The 17,156-nt window shown below is 40.9% G+C and overlaps 1 protein-coding gene across 3 annotated transcripts in view; it reads right to left on the bottom strand.

Annotated features, from left to right (window-relative positions):
* Positions 1–17,156, bottom strand: part of ODAD2 (outer dynein arm docking complex subunit 2) — a 208,601-nt gene that overhangs the window by 105,445 nt on the left and 86,000 nt on the right. For all 3 annotated transcript variants that reach the window (XM_054716588.1, XM_008150416.3, XM_028158882.2), the window contains one exon: positions 15,996–16,238. In XM_054716588.1, the coding sequence (XP_054572563.1) occupies positions 15,996–16,238 (243 nt within the window). The remainder of the gene's footprint in view (positions 1–15,995; positions 16,239–17,156) is intronic.

The raw sequence follows: 17,156 nt of genomic DNA, 5'->3' as shown, positions 1-17,156 counted from the left end.
AGCACAGCTCCCTCCCTCTCCCTCTCTCTCTCCCCTCTGCTAGATAAGCCCCATAGCCTCCCGTAGCCTAGTGTGGAAACTCACCAAACTGGTCACCATGGGGTCTGCCCCAGATGTAAGTAATAAAGGCTACGTCTGTCCCCTCTGGTCCCCCCGTATGGTTTTTTTGGACTAGCAAAGAACAGCATGGCGCTTCCTGGGTTGGAGCTCCTACAGTACGGGGACCATTTTAAACAAAATCACTAGCTTAAAGCACAAAACTGTGAAAAGCATGACACTAAATAGACTGTGAAAAGTACACGTGCTAACAATATGAGCTGAAACAAGAAGGGAGAACATGCCTTTGTTCAACCTCAGCTGGAAGCATGCTCATTAGGCAACTCAAATTTTTCACTTTTCTGCACATGTCCACTATTGATGGCAAAAGCACTCCAAGTATTGATTCGTGAGCTACAAACAAATTTTAGGAGGGATACAAATTCAAAAATATAGAATCTGTAAGTAATAAGAATTTTTTAAAATACAGTTTTTATTTATTCCAGAGAGAAAGGGAGAGGAAGAGATAGAAACATCAATGATGAGAGAGAACCATTGATTGGCCCTATTGGGGATCGAGCCCACAACCCCAGCATGTGCCCTAACCAGGAATCAAACCGTGAACTCCTGGTTCATATGCTGATGCTCAACCACTTAGCAACACCTGTCGGGCAAGAAATAAGGATTTTAATTGTCCTTCAGGAAACTATAGTCTAGTAAGGTAGATAAAGAGACCATTTTATGTTGATATCTCTACTAGAGGCCCAGTGCATGAATTCGTGCACCAGTGGGGTCCCTCAGCCTGGCCTGCACCCGGGACCTCTCAGGGGATATTGGAGAGCCACAGGCAGAAACTGGCTCTCCAATATCCCCTGAGGGGTCCCGGGTACAGGCCAGGCTGAGGGACCCCACTGGTGCATGAATCTGTGCACCAGGCCTCTAGTATGCATATAACATCTTTGGTTAATCTCTTCCTGCCCATCCCCCTCCCCCTTCCCTCTGAGATTCATCATTCTGTTCCATGTTTCCATGCCTGTGGTTTCCACTCCAGCATTGAGTGTCTGCCCCCTGATGGTCAGTGTACATCATAGCTACCGGATGGTCAGCTGGTCACTTAGGCATATATATATATATATATATATATATATATATATATATATACTAGAGGCCCGGTGCACGAAATTCATGCACAGAGGGGGGTTATCCCTCAGCCCAGCCTGTACCCTCGCCAATATGGGACCCCTCAAGGGATGTCCGACTGCCCGTCGGGATCGGGCCTAAACGGGCAGTCGGATATCCCTCTCACAATCCAGGACAGCTGGCTCCCAACTGCTTGCCTGCCTGCCTTCCTGATTGCCCCTAACCGCTTCTGCCTGCCAGCCTGATCACCCCCTAACCACTCCCCTGCCAGCCTGTTTGCCCCCAACTTCCCTCCTCTGCTGGCCTGGTCACCCCTAACTGCCCTCTCCTGCAGGGTTGATCACCTCCAACTGCCCTCCCTTGCAGGCTTGGTACCTCTCAACTGCCCTCCCTTGCAGGCCAGGTGCCTCCCAACTGCCCTCTCCTGCTGGCCATCTTGTGGTGGCCATCTTGTGTCCACATGGGGGCAGGATCTTTGACCACATGGGGGCAGCGATATTGTGTGTTGCAGTGATGATCAATCTGCATAGTACTCTTTTATTAGATAGGATAGAGGCCTGGTACAGGGGTGGGGGCCAGCTGGTTTGCCCTGAAGGGCATCCCGGATCAGGTGGGGGTTCCCTTGGGGTGTGGGGCAGCCTGAGCGAGGGGCCTGTGGTGGTTTGCAGGCCGGCCACGCCCCCTGGCAACCCAAGCAGAGGCCCTGGTATCTGGAATTTATTTTCCTTCTACAATTGAAACTTTGTAGCCTGGAGCAGAGCCAAGCCTGGGGCTCCCTCCGAGGCCTGTAGCCATTTGTGTTGGGGTTATAATTGAAACTTTGTTGCCTTAAGCGGGTGGGCCCCGCCAGGGTGTGCGGAAAGCTTTGCTTCCCCTGTTGCCGGCGGCAACCCTGGCCTGCTCTCTCAAGCTCCATTCTGCCGCCAATTGTTTGAATTTGTTTACCTTCTATAATTGAAACTTTGTAGCTTGAGTGGAGGCTTAGGCCTGCAACGGCTGGCAGAAAGCTTGGCTTCCTCTGTTACCTAGGAAACCTTGCTCTCTGTGGCTGTAGCCATCTTGGTTTGGGTTAATTTGCATACTCGCTCTGCTTGGATGGTGGGCATGGCTTGTGGGTGTGTCGGAGTTATGGTCAATTTGCATATTTGTCTATTATTAGATAGGATATATATATGTGTGTGTGTGTGTGTGTGTATATACATGTATATGTGTATATATACATATATACACATACACACACACACATATATATATACACACACACATATATATATATATGTATATATATTATTTTAAAGAAGCTATGGCAGGCCAACTTTGAAGATGTGAATGTGCCAGCCTCTGGAGGTATGTTCCAGAATTCCTCAACATTGTTAACATAGGATGATGGTCTATCCTTTTATAGTTGTGTAAGCAATATGATTGGAAAAGCTCTAGAACCTTTTTCTCAGAAAAATAATTGTCCTACAGTAAATATTAAGAGTGACTACCATGTGCCAGGCAGTTTTTGAGGCACCAAGGACTATTTTTCCATCATGAATGCAAACAGAAATTCTTATTCTCATGGAGCTAATATTATTTTGGGGAAAGATATAAAATAAAATAGAAATCTATATATTATATGAAATGTTGAAAAGTGACTGGAGAAAAATATAATAGAGATGAAGAACAGAGAGTAGAAAGTGCAAGGAGACAGTGTCAATGAAACAGTGACATTTGAGCAATTACACTGTGGGTGAAAGAGCCAGCCATGAGGCTAGGAAGGACAGTATTCCAGTACCTACTGCAGTCCCTGGCACAGAGAATTAGTCATTACTAATAAATATTAAATGAAAGTTGTTTGGTCAACCTCACATTCATCAAATATAAGTGTTGGAGCCTAGAGAACATGTACTCTAACACTTCTTTTATACAATGAGGAAGCAGGTAGAGTGGTTTAACCAACGCTGTATAATATGTTGGTTGTATAAACAAAAAATAATTTATCCTTTCTTTCCTTTATAAAAAAAAGGCACATGATTTTGATGAATGCATTAAAGGCAGCTGAGGGAGTTTTGCCTAAAACAGAGAGCAAACTGTACCAACACATATGTTAATATTTGTGGTCACCCCAATGATAAGGCACCTACCCCTTATGGAGGTAGAAGAATAATTTTGTAAAATGGTCTGATGCCACTATAAACATCCTTAAATATTTGTAATAGTAAAATAAACCTCCTAAATAATTAAACAATTAAAATTATTATATAACTTTACATTTTTATCTAGATTGGGGAGGGCGGCTTTATGACTGATTTAATGAGCACTCTTCAAAATAACAAAACAGACATAGGAATCAATGTAAGAGTAGTCAGCACCTGCCTACTGGTATTATTGAAAGAGACTAAACTAGATAATTATATATCCATGTATCAAATCCCAGAACTACTACTTATAACCATGATATTGGAAAAATATTTCATTTCCTGAAACTTGAGTTTCCTCGTCATTAAAATAAGGATATTAATACCCATCATATAATGAGATATGCAATAAAATGATGACATACTCAATTAATATTAGTTTCATTTCAGAGGTTGATAAATATACAAATAACCTTCTGTGGTTCTATCTATCCTATCTAATAAAATAGTAATATGCAAATTAACCATCACTCCACTACACCCATAAGTCAAGCCCACAAGCCAATCAGGAGAGACTATGCAAATAAACCCAACCAAGATGGCTATAGCCACAGAGAGCAGGAAGGAGGTTTGGGTTTCCCAGGCAATGGAGGAAGCCAAGCTTTCCACCTGCCCTTGCTGGCCTAGGCCTCCACTCAAGGCTACAAAGTTTCAATGATAGAAGATACATAAATCCAAACAGAAATGGCAGCAACCATGGAGCTGGAAAGAGTGGGAGGCTAGGGTTGCCCCCAGCGATGGAGGAAACCAAGCTTTCTGCACACCCTAGCCTTCCCAGGCCTTCACTTAAGGCTACAAAGTTTCAATTATAGAAGATACATAAATCCCAACAGAAATAGCTGCCGCCATGGAGCAAGCAGAAGGCTTGGCTCCGCTCCAGGCTACAAAGTTTCAATTGTAGAAGATAAATAAACCCCAGATACCAGGGCCTCTGCTTGGATCACTGGGGGGTGTGGCCAGCCTGCAATCCACCACAGGCCCCTCGTCCAGGCTGCCCCACACCCCAAGGGAACCCCCTCCCTGATCCGGGACATCCTTCAGGGCAAACCAGCCGGCCCCCACTCGTGCACCAGGCCTCTATCCTATCTAATAAAAGAGTAATATGCAGATTGACCATCACTCCAACACACAAAATTGCTGCCCCCATGTAGACACAAGATGGCCACCACATGATGGCCAGCAGGCGAGGGCAGTTGGGAGGGACCAGGCCTGCAAGGGAGGGCAGTTGGGGGTGATCAAGCCTGCAGGGGAGGGCAGTTAGGGGTGACCAAGCTGGCAGAGGAGGGAAGTTAAGGGGGACCCAGACCTGCAGGGAAGGGCAGCTGGGAGGTACCCAGGCCTGCAGGGGAGAGCAGTTAGGGGTGACCAGGCCTGCAGGGGAGGGCAGTTAGGGGCAAACAGGCTGGCAGGGGAGCAGTTAGGCATCAATCAGGCTGGCAGGGGAATGTTTAGGGGGTGATCAGGCTGGCAGGCAGAAGTGATTAGGGGCAATCAGGAAGGCAGGCAGGCAAGCAGTTGGGAGCCAGCAGTCCTGGATTGTGAGAGGGATGTCCGACTGCCCTAAACAGGCAGTCGGACATCCCTTGAGGGGTCGCAGATTGGAGAGGGTTCAGGCTGGGCTGAGGGACACCCCCCACCCCTGCCATTGTTCGTGCACCAGGCCTCTAGTATCCAATAATCAGACTAAGTCAAGTTTTATTTAGAGAATACTATAAATTTACTAATATATATTAGAAATATACTATAAATTATTGAACCAAAAATTCTGATTTTTATCCAGACATATAGCCTCACTTGAGTGTGCGTGGGCACCATGTTACCAGTACAGATAGAAAGGACAATCAAGTTGATTTGGTTGGAATTCAATAAAGTAAACTTGCACTGGCAGTTTATGTAGTCTATGAAATAATTTGTCCTTATTTAGGTAACAAAGATTTAGCATACATAATTCTAATTTCTTGATTAGAACATTTCAAGAAATCCACATCTTAATCTTCAATTTAAATTACTATCTCAACTTCATCAGGAATATCTAAATAATATTGTTAGAGTCTAAGGGAAGTAAACAGGGAATTTCCAGCCAGGAAGGTGAATGGACAGAGGAAAGGGGTATATGAAGCTGAGGAGGAACCTGAGATGGAATCATGAAATGGCCAGCAGGTATGGGGGACTGCATTGAGCATGGTGGAGTTTCAGCACTGGGGTGGTATGCTTGGGAAGAGGGATGAATGTGCAGAGTTATACAGGACAAGCCTGGAAGGCTCTGTTGTGAAAACAGGTGAATGAAACATAAAGAATTATTATTCTGGACACCCAGGGTTCATTTAAAAATCAGTAGTATATACAATTGCAGGGGTCAGGTTGTAACAAAACTACAGAAGCAACTTGCATTCCTAATTTTCCTCAATATCAGTAAATATTAACAAAACAAGGAATGGCTTCAGTGAGGTCATATGGTAAATATGAGTTGGTTTCTTGTTGATTTTTTTCATTTATATATTATCATGAATACTATTCATATCATTTAAAAGCACCAGTTTTCAAAAGCACCATTTTCCCCCATAATTATAATCTAACTAGAGGCCCAGTGCATGATGGAATCATGCATGTGTAGGGGCCCCTACACGCTTTTGCTTTCGATCGTGGGGGAGCTGGGTGCCTGTCCGCTGGTGCACCAGGCCTTTCAGAAGCCTCCGGCTTGGTGGAGGCTTCCGAAAGGCCTGGTGCCGGAGCAGACAGGCACCCAGCTCCCACGCTTTTGATGGTCCACGGCAGGACGTGAGCTCGCTGCCCCAGAGGCCCCTTCTGTGCCGCAGCACAGCCATGGCGCAGACGCTGGCCCAATCAGCTACTCCGGCCACCCCGAGTCCCGCCCCCTGCGCTTCCTGCTGGCCCAATCGTGGGCGTAGCAGAGTGATGGTAATTTACATATTACCATTTTATTAGGTAGGATAAATTCTCAGGTTTAAAATTGAAGTATAGTTGACCCTTGAACAACACAGTATTTAAACTGTGCAGGTCCACTCATACATGGATTTTTTTCAATAAATACAGGGTGGAGCAAAAGTATGTTTACAGTTATTCATATGGAAAATAATATAATAATCCTAATATATAAAAACCCTGGTCATAACAACTAGTAAGGACCAAGGCTTGACCAACCGGAAGTCAGTCCTGCAGTCAGCGTTGGGTCGCTGTGGCAACCCAGAGCTGACTGCTTCTGCTGCAGGCTGGTGCCCCAGCACTGTCTGCTGAGGGGGCTGTGAATCAGGGCCAGAGAGAGGCCTGAAGAGAGAAGCAGGGACTGATCTGCTGCCTCTGTGGTAACTTTTGATCAGCACTTGCCTCTCTCTTACTCTCCCAATCTGGCCAGGAGCCGTGCCTCCATTTCTCTCCAGGCCTCCACTTGGGCTGCTGATCAGCCCTGCCTTTCTGATCAGGCTCCATTGATAGGCCCAGAGATGCTGACTGGCATAGAAACCGACCAATCAGAACCAAATGTGGGTGAAGTGTGAGGAGCCAATGGCTGTCTAGGAGGCGGAGCTTTTGACGCTGACTGGCATAGAAACTGACCAATCAGAACCAAATCTGGGTCAACTGTGAGGAGCTAATGGCTGCCTAGGAGGTGGAGCTTTTGACGCTGACTGGCATAGAAACTGACCAATCAGAAACAAATTGGCCGGCAGAGGAGGGCAGTTGGGGGCAAGATCAGGCCGGCAGGGGAGGGCCATTGGGTGCGAGATCAGGCCAGCTGGGGAGGGCAGTTGGGGGCAACCAGGCCAGCAAGGGAGGGTAGATGGGGGCGAGATCAGGCCAGAAGGGGAGGGCAGTTGGGGGCGAGATCAGGTCGGCAGGGGAGGGCAGTTGGGGGCGATCAGGCAGGCAGGAAGAGGGGTTAGGGGCAATCAGGCAGGCAGGCAGGTGAGTGGTTAGGAGCCAGGGGTCCCAGATTTCAAGAGGGATGTCTGACTGCCGGTTTAGGCCCGATCCCCCAGGGCAGTCACACATCCCCCAAGGGGTCCCTGATTGGAGAGGGTGCAGGCTAGGTTGAGGGAATTTTGTGCACCATGCCACTAGTTAATAAATAATAATACAAAAATAAATTGTTTTGCATAAAACTGTAAACCTATAGTGTATATACCTATCATAAATGTATTTTCTCTTCCTTATGATTTTCTTAATAACATTTTCTTTTCTCTAGCTTACTTTATTCTAAAAACACAGTATACTGTACATAGAACATACAAAATATGTATTGATTAACATATTTTTACATTATCAGTAAGGCTTCCAGTCTCAACAGTAGGCTATGAGTAAATGTTTGGGGGTCAAGTTACATGTGGATTTTTGACTACATGGGGGGTTGGTGGCCCTCATCACCACATTATTCAGGGTCAACTGTAATACAAAAGTTATAATGAAGAGAATTTTTTAAATCACCCAAATTTTCCCAAACCCATGGTCTCTGTGATCATCTTTTTAAAGACTTTTCTAGCAAATATGATCATCTTTTTAAAGACTTTTTTTGAAGCAAATATGTGGATACACACATTATGGATTGTCCTATATAAATATGGTGTTTCATAATCTGCCTTTAAAAATATATTTTTTTTGAGAGAGAGAAATGTGACAGAGAAACATCGATCGGTTGCCTCCCACATGTGCCCTGACTGAGGATTAAACCTGCCACTTTTTAGTATGCCAGAAAATGCTTCAACCAACTGAACCACACTAGCCAGGGCCATAATCTGCCTTTTTTATTCAATATATATAATAAATCTTCCTCTGTATCAATGAATGCAATAAATGTGGATTTATATTAACAATTTTTACATGGCTAGATGGTACTGTATTAATGTATCATAATACATTTAATAGATCCTTTATTGATATAAATTAGTTTTTTTCTAGTCTTATATAATAATGGAATAGAAAGAACAATTCCATGTCTTGGCCACCATGAATAATTATTGCAATGAACATAGGGTACATTTATCTTTATGAATAGAAGTTTTCAAATTTTTCAGGTAGATATCCATATATCCCAAAAAGTCTTAATTTTTTTAGGAACTTCCATATTTAATGCAAAATACAGATAATGTATATATATTATATATTTCAGAGAGGAAGGGGAAGGGAGAAAAGATAGAAACATCAATGATGAGAGAAAATCATTGATCAGCTGCCTCCTGCATACCTCCTAATGGGAGTCGAGCCCACAACCCGGGCATGTGCCCTTAACCAGAATCGAACCCAGAACCCTTCAGTTCACAGGTCGACAGTCTATCCACTGATCCAAACTAGCTAGGGGCAGGTAATGTATTTTAGACTTGTACACTTGAAACGTATAAAATTTTATTAACCAATCTCATCCCAATAAACTGAATTAAAAATTTAAAAATAACATTGCAAAGGCCATCCTTGCATCTTTTTGCAATGCACTAATTATCTTGTTAAGACAAATATTTAGAAATGAAATTGCTTGTTAGGATTTTAAATTTTAATACATATCAATAGACTGTGCTCCATAAAAATTATGTCCATTTGATTCCTATAAACAGATCATGAGAATACCAGTTGCCAGCATCAGCTACTATCTTAATTTTGCCAGTCTATCAAGAGTAAAACACTTTTATTTTCAGTCTTAATTTGTTTCTTCCTTCTCATTATGGAAAATTTCAAACATAATTAAGAGTTTTTTTTAAAATAGCAAAATAACCAGTAGATACAACCCTCAAAATTTAACATATTTGTGTCATTTATCAATGTGTGTGTTCATTGTTTTCTAAATAATTTGAAAGTAGGTATAGATGTCATAGGAATTCACAACTAAAGTTTTTAAATTTTCATGCATGCATGATACATATAAAGCTCTCGCTAGCACCAATCACACGTGTGTGTTTCAATCTGTCATTGTCAATCATGAATATGGTTGACACTTTTATTATAGAGAAAGGGCGAATAGTGATATTAAAATATTTCTTCTAATTAATTTCCTTTCAATGTGCATGAATTTGTTCACCGGGCCTCTAGTTTTGTATAAAAAAACAGTAGAGACTGAAGTAAACCATGAAGATCCACAAGTTCATAACAAATCCAAAAAGTCCTTATTATCGAAGCTCCTATAGGGTTCCTGACAACTCATATATTTTAAAATTGATTTTTTTCAAAAGGAGGAAGAAAGCATTTATCCTGTCTTTCCTTTATGAACTATAATTCCATTTAACTAAATAGTTAGCAATCAACTCTGAAACAAACATAATAAAAGTATTAGAATATAAAAATAAAGAAATAATCTTCAAGGCCTTCAGATGTAAAAATCAAATACTTTACAAAGACAAAAGAATCAGACTAGCATTAGACTTTAAAAAAAGGTACAAAACAAGGCAACAATGAAGCAGCATTTTTTTAAGTTAATGAAAGAATGTGATAATCAAGGATTTTATATTTATCAAGGCTGTCTTCTGAGTATTTATAAGAAATAGCTTCACTGTGTATCCACATGTGCCTTTGCATAGCAAAGGAAACAACTGACAAAATGAAGAGGCAATCTATGGAATGGGAGAAAATACCTGCAAACCATATTTCTGACAAGGAGTTAATAATCAAAATATAGAAGGAATTCATATAACTCAATTAAAATAAACTAGACTAAAAAATGGGCAAGCATTCCAAGATGGCTGCAGAGTAGGGAGAAGCTATACTCACCTGCTCCCAGACCAAAACTGGATTTACACCTAACTTATAAAGCAATCAACATGAATAAACAACTGAAGGCTAGCTGAACTGAAATATTATCACCAAGGATTTACAGAGGTCACATGGAGACTGATAAGAAGGGCAGAGATGGGGAAAGGGCTGGCCCCCACTCCCATGTGCAGCAGCTGAGAAGCTGGAGGGCTATCTCAGCTTCAAAACTTCCTCCCCCCAGGAGTGTAGGGTCTCAACCCCAAACGTGGATCCCCAACCCACAGCAACAGAGACAAGAGGAACCCGCACAGCATCTAGTGGTGAAAATCAGAGGGGGATTCAGTCTGCCTGGGAGAGAAAAGAGTTTGCTAGAGACCCAGACACCACCTTCCCAGGGTCCAGCATTCCTATTGTTACAGCACTAGCCTAGGGAGTGCACTGACTGATCCTCCAACTACTGGTGATACTACTCTGCCATGCTCAGGTCCTGCAGAGAGGTCTCCTGGCTGCACCCAGCAAGGACCTTTGGGGAGTTCTTTTTCTGGAGAAGCTCTCTGAGGAGACTCAGATAGTGATGGATCTGTGTGGCTTTGGAAAGGGGGCCATTCTTCCCCACCTCAAGCACACAGGCAGCACCTCTTCCCCACCTGTTGTATCACTAGGTCTGCCCCCCACTCTGTGGCCCCACCCTGCTGAGTTCAGTTGTGTCTGAGCAATGTTGGCCAGGGCTTTATTTTGTTTTTTAGATTAAATTGTTTCAGATATGTATTTATTGGCATTTTATTGTTGATATATTGTTTTAAATTAACACATTTTATTTTATTATTATTTTTGTTAATCCTCATCTAAGGATATTTTTTCCATTGATTCTTTGTGTGTTTTTTTTTAGAGAGAGTGGAAAGGAGGGGGAGAGACAGAGAGAGAGAGAGAAACATTGATGTGAGACACATTGACTGGTTGCCTCCAGCACGTGCCCCTACCAGGGCCAGGGATTGAGCCTGCAATCGAGGCACATGACCTTAACCAGAATCAAGGCCTTCAGTCCACGGGCCAGCACTCTAACCACTGAGCCAAACCAGTCAGGGCTATTATTCATGTTTTTTATCTTTTATTTTCTTCTTCTTAAAGAATACTCTTTAACATTTCTGACAATACAGGTTTGGTGGTGATGAAATCTGCTAGCATTTTCTTGTCTTGGAAGCTCTTTATCTGTCCTTTGATTCTAAATGATAGTTTTGCTGGGTAGAGTAATTTTGGTTGTAGATCATTGCTTTCCATCACTTTGAATATTTCTTGCCACTCCATTCTGGCCTGCAAAGTTTCTGTTGAGAAATCAGCTGGCAGTCTGATGGGAGCGCCCTTGTAGACAAATAAGTGCTTTTCTCTTGCTGCTTTTAAGATTCTCTCTTTGTCTTTATTCTTTTGCATTTTAATTGTGATGTGACTTGGTATGGGCCTTTGATTTCATCTTGCTTGGGACTCACTGCACTTCCTGGACTTGTTATGTCTATTTCCTTCACCAAGTTAGGAAAGTTTTCTGTCATTATGTTTTCCAAATAGGTTTTTAACCTTTTGCACTCGGATGTCGAGTGTGACTCGACACGGTTAGCATCGAGATTAAAATTACTCTTTGAATGTATCAATTATTTGAAATATAAAAAAATCCAAATAAATAAGTTTGTATGAAAAGAAACCCCAGTTTTTTATTCTACTGCTGTGCTTTGTAAAATCTGGGGTATTTAAAAAATTAAATCCCGAGTAGAATAAAGGAATCGAGAAAAAAGCAAGCGAGTGCAAAGGGTTAATTTCCTGCTCTCTCTCTTCTCTTTCTAGCACCCCCATGATGTGAATGTTGGTATGCTTGAAGTTTTCCCAGTGGCTCCTTACACTGTTCTCATTTTTTTAATCATTTTTTCTTTTTGCTGTTCTGATGGGGTATTTTTTCTTCCTTATATTCCAAATTGCTAAATTGATCCTCAGCTTCATCTACTCTATAGTTGATTCCCTATAAATTATTCTTCATTTCAGTTAGTGTATCCTTCATTTCTGCCTGGTTCATTTCTATGGTTTCTATGGATTTTTCACTGTTGAACTTCTCATTAAGTTCCTGGAACATTCTTATAATCATTGTTTTGAACTCTGTATCTGGCAGTTTGCTTCCCTCCATTTCATTTAGTTCTTTTTTTTTGGAAATTTCTCCTGTTCTTTCATTTGGGACTTGTTTCTTTGTCTCTGCATTTTGGCTGCTTCTCTAAGTTTGTTTCTATGTACTAGGTAGAGCTGCTATGTCTCCCAGACTTAGTATAGTGGCCTCGTGTAGTAGTTGTCCTGTAAGGCTCAGTGACACAGCTTCCCCAGGCATGTGCCCTCACTGGGAATTGAACCGTGATCTCCTGGTTCATGGTCAATGCTCAACCACTGAGCCACATTTTCTGGGCAAGAAAACTACAGGCCAATATCTCTGATGAATATAGATGCAAAAATTATAAACAAAATGTTAGGAAATCAAATACAATAATACATCAAAAAATAATACATCATGATCAAGTGGGGTTCATTCCAGGGGCATAAGGATGGTTCAACATATGCAAATCAATCAAACTACAAATCATTATAAAAAGAGGTTGAAAAGACACAACAAAATGGAAAAATATCCTGTGTTCATGGATTGGAAGAATCAGCATAATTAAAACAGCCATATTACCCAAAGCAATATACAGACTTAATGCAATCACCATCAAAATCCCAATGTCATTTTTTAAAGAAATAGAGCAAAAATCACCAGATTTTTAGGAAACCACAAAAGTATAGCCAAAGCAATCCTGAGGGGAAAAAAAAAAAAAAGAACATAGCTGGAGGTATCACACTGCCTGACTTCAAATTATACTACAGAGCTATGATGTTTTATATTGCAAAACTAGATCTCTGATGGAAAATTCCTCACTTCTTCCAAAACCCATTCACTCCTCTCATCTCTGCTCTCTATGAAACAAATGTCGGCTATGCATCTCATGACCATGACACTTACTTGGGGGAAAAGCTAGCAATCTGAAGAAGTACGTGTTAGCTGTCAGTCTATTACACACAGGCTAATAATTCACAACATTTTGCTGATGTTTTCACATTTAAGGTATGTTTTCACATTTAAGATTTGGAGTTGTGGCCATTTCCTTGTTTAGGGTAAAATGATTTTTTTCTACTTTTGCTCTTTATTGTAGTCCCCATACATTACCCAGAAGTCAAGCCTCAAAAATTCCACAAAATCATTTTGTATATTTACCAAAAAAATATGTATTTACTGTCATCTCATTTTTTACTCTATTTTAAAATTACTTGTCTGTCATCCCAACTCAATCAAAATGTCCTTGAGGCCTGTTGTTTATCACTGAGTCATTCTTTTTCTTTCATTACATTTTGTTGCTTCAAAATCTAGGTTCCTTAAAGAATATTAAAATTCAAAAAAAAAAGTGCATCGTTGTTTTCTCTGGCCTTTTCTTGAATGGAATCAACTGAAAAATCAATAAATATAACAGTTTACTTAATGTAGTTATTAAAAAGAGTTTCCCCCAGTGGGTTTGGCTCAGCAGTTGAGCATCCACTCAGGAACCAAGAGATAGCAGGTTCGATTCCTGGTCAGGGCACATGCTTGGGTTGTAGGCTCCATCCCCAGTAGAGGGCTTGCAGGAGGCAGCTGATCAATGATTCTCTCTCATCATTGATGTTTCTGCCTCTCTCTTCCTCTCCCTTTCTCTCTCTAAAATTAATAAAAACATATTTTTTTAAAAAGAGTATAGCTAGACAATCATATGACAAAGAGATTACAGATGTGAGTCATGGATCCAATTAACTACTTCAGTAGAAACACTGCCACCTTGGACTGAAGGGGACAGAGACAGGATGAAGTAAAGAAAGGCTGGTTGGAATTCTGGGAGTCTAGAAGTCATGTCAATAGAGCTATTTACCAGTAAACAATATGGTGCTGTTTCTACCACAGTCAGAATTCATGGGTCCAGGAATCAAAGTGTGGAAATGGGAGTGGCACTTACTATTATCCCTAGTGACCTACTATCAAAATTTGTACTCATGTCCTTATGACCTTATGCTTTGCTAATCTAGACATCTTAGTTCCAAAGGGAAGAATGTTTTCACCAGGAGACGCAATAATGATGCCACTGAACTGGAAGTTAAGACTGCCACTTTGCCTTCTCATGCCTCTAAATCAACAGGCAAAGAAGAGAGTTACTATGCTGGCTGGGGTAATTGATCCTGATTACCAAGGGGAAATTGGACTGCTACTCCACAACAGGTGTAAGGATGAATATATCTGGAATACAGGAAGTCCCTTAAAGTATCTCTTAGTATTACCATGCCCTGTGATTAAAGTCAATAGGAAACCACAACAAACCCAATCCAGGCAGGACTAGTAAATGGCCCAGACCTTCAAGAATGAAGTCACCCCACCAGGTAAAGAACCACGATGAACTGAAGTTCTAGCTGAGGCTAAAGGGAATACAGAATGAGTAGTGAAAGAAGGTAGTTACAAATACCAGTGGCAGCCATGTGACCAGTTATAGAAACAAGGACTGTAATTATCAGAGTATTCCTTCCTATTTTGTTATAAATGTGTATGTGTGTATCTTTGTTTTCTGCCCTCTCTTATCATCTTGTCATGTAACATGAGATATATTGACTTTATATCATAGTTTTTAAGTATTGCTAACTTTACATCACAATATTTAAGTTACAGGATATCAATAAGAGTAAGCATCACCCAAGGACTTTGTTTCCTCTTCTAGGGAAATCATTAGCAAATTTTAGTTGTATGCAAGATAATTAGGCAGAAGTATAACCTTATTATCGTATTTATATAGCGATTAAGTGTGATTTAAGATGTGTGTATGGGTGCCGAGTTGACAAAGGGTGGATTTAGGATGGCTCATTTTTATGTGTCAACTTGACTGGGCTAAGGGATGCCCAGATATTTAGCCAAACATTATTCTGTATATTTCTGTGAAGGTGCTTTTTTGGGATCAGATTAACATTAAATTGGTAGGTGTTGAGTAAAACAGATTATCATCCATAATCAGTGGGCCTCATCTAATCAGTTGAGGGCTTTAATAAAACAAAGACTAACCTTCCTGAGCAAGAAGAAATTCTGCCAGAAGACTGACTCTGAATTCAAACTGCAACTCTTTCCTGATTCTCCAGCCAGCTGCTGCTAGCCTACTCCATCAGAATTTGGACTTGCCAAGCCTCCACAATCACAAGAGCCAATTCCTTAAAGTAAATCAATTTCAATCTCCCAATCAGTGTCTTCCCCCCCCCCTCTTTTTCTCTTTACACACACACACACACACACACACACACACACACACACACACACTGTTGGTTCTGATTCTCTGGGGAACCCTAATACAATAACATTGACTCATATGGGTTTCTCCTTTCCTGGATATATAATCTTGCTATTGTTCTTAAATTGTACCATATTTAAGTCTTCCTAATTAGACAATATTTGCGCAAGGACCAATATCATAGCTTAATATCCTTGTTTTTCCCCTCATCTATTCAAAGCTCTTGTTAGGTGCTCAATTGAAGCAAGAAGAATACAATGGGAATGCTACCTACAACTACCTAGGATCTCAGGTAATTAGATAATTCTTCCCTGGTATACAAAGAAAATTTTTGATGATTCAAGTTTCTGCATGGGAAATTGATTACTGGGTATTTGAACTCCTCCCAATATGCCCAGCTTCAGGCCTCCAGCTCATCCAAGGGAACAATTTGGTTCTGTAAGTCATGATTTGGTAACCTTGTGGTTATTTATATATAAACTCTCTTTACTGTTTCATCATTCAATTTTAAGTGATGACACTATTCCATGATTACCCATGTGTTTCCCCTAACATTCTCAAACAAAAACTTTCAGGCTGTAGGGCCACTTACATCATACTTTCAGGCTCCACTGCACATGCACCAACTGCTTTTGTGACATTGACAAGAAGAGCTTGGTTTATTCCAACGAGGAGGTTCACAAGGGGTTGAATGCCACCACATTTCCGGACAATGACTCGGTTTTCATATTCTTGACAACATTCTCCCAGTGCGCCCACCACATTCACAAGAACTTCTTCGGGCTGGTCAGTTAAAAGTCCCACTAAAGTTTCAATGGCTTTGTATTCCCGAAACCTAAATTCATCACAAGAAAAAGAGGTGGGGAGGGGAAGGAAGGGGAGAACAATATTATCTTAGGTATAAAGTTCTCTGATGATAATTAATAATATTAATAGTTAAACATCAACTATATGCTCATTCCATCCTTACAAAAACACTATAATGTAGATACTATTAAAGTCCCCATTTTCAGAAAGTTAATCTGAAGCTTGGTAAATAGTGAAGCTAGCATCCAAATCCACCCATCTGTGCCCTTAACCTCTGTACTATACAGCCTTTGAAACAACTACAACTTCTTCCAAATCTGAGTGGCAATGATTCCACTATGCTAAGGGCTGTTTTCCCATGTTACAGAGACCATTTTACATAAACAAAGAAAAATAAGTCTATTTTGTGTTCAATTGGACATGTGATTTTTTTGTTTAAGATAATTATCATGCTTGAGATAAGGAAAAGTTGCTTCAGAACATCTATCATAGAGGGTGAGAACTCTAAAAATAAATGAAGAGATGAATTTGAACATTAAATTAAATCAAATGGTCATAAAATTTACAAATACTTTGAAATTCAATGAAATCATATTTGAAAATTATTATCTTTAAGATTAATTGATTAGTTGGCATTTAGCTGACTCATCTTGTTTATCTTCATAAAAGGGGAAAGAATGGAACCACTTCCATCTCTAAAGATTCAGTGGGAAATTCATCTCCTCAACCTCAGTAGATTTCTGCAGGAAATATGAGAGATACTTCATGTTTAAGTGGCTGCCCATATGCCAAACAGGCCGCTCTCACTGAAAGATGATGTCAGCAAGCCCCTGAGCCCTACCGAGGCACAGAAAACATGGGAAGTAGGGGTCTTTCATTTCTAAGAATTCATTAATTCTGCCAACCTAGTCCAAAATGTGTATTATTATAGACTCTTTCTTAAAAT

Source organism: Eptesicus fuscus, chromosome 5 (genome assembly GCF_027574615.1).
Source record: "Eptesicus fuscus isolate TK198812 chromosome 5, DD_ASM_mEF_20220401, whole genome shotgun sequence".
NCBI classification, from domain to species: Eukaryota; Metazoa; Chordata; class Mammalia; order Chiroptera; family Vespertilionidae; genus Eptesicus; species Eptesicus fuscus.
The sequence above is the reverse complement of the archived record's forward strand: the minus strand, read 5'-3'. Positions and strand labels throughout refer to the sequence as shown.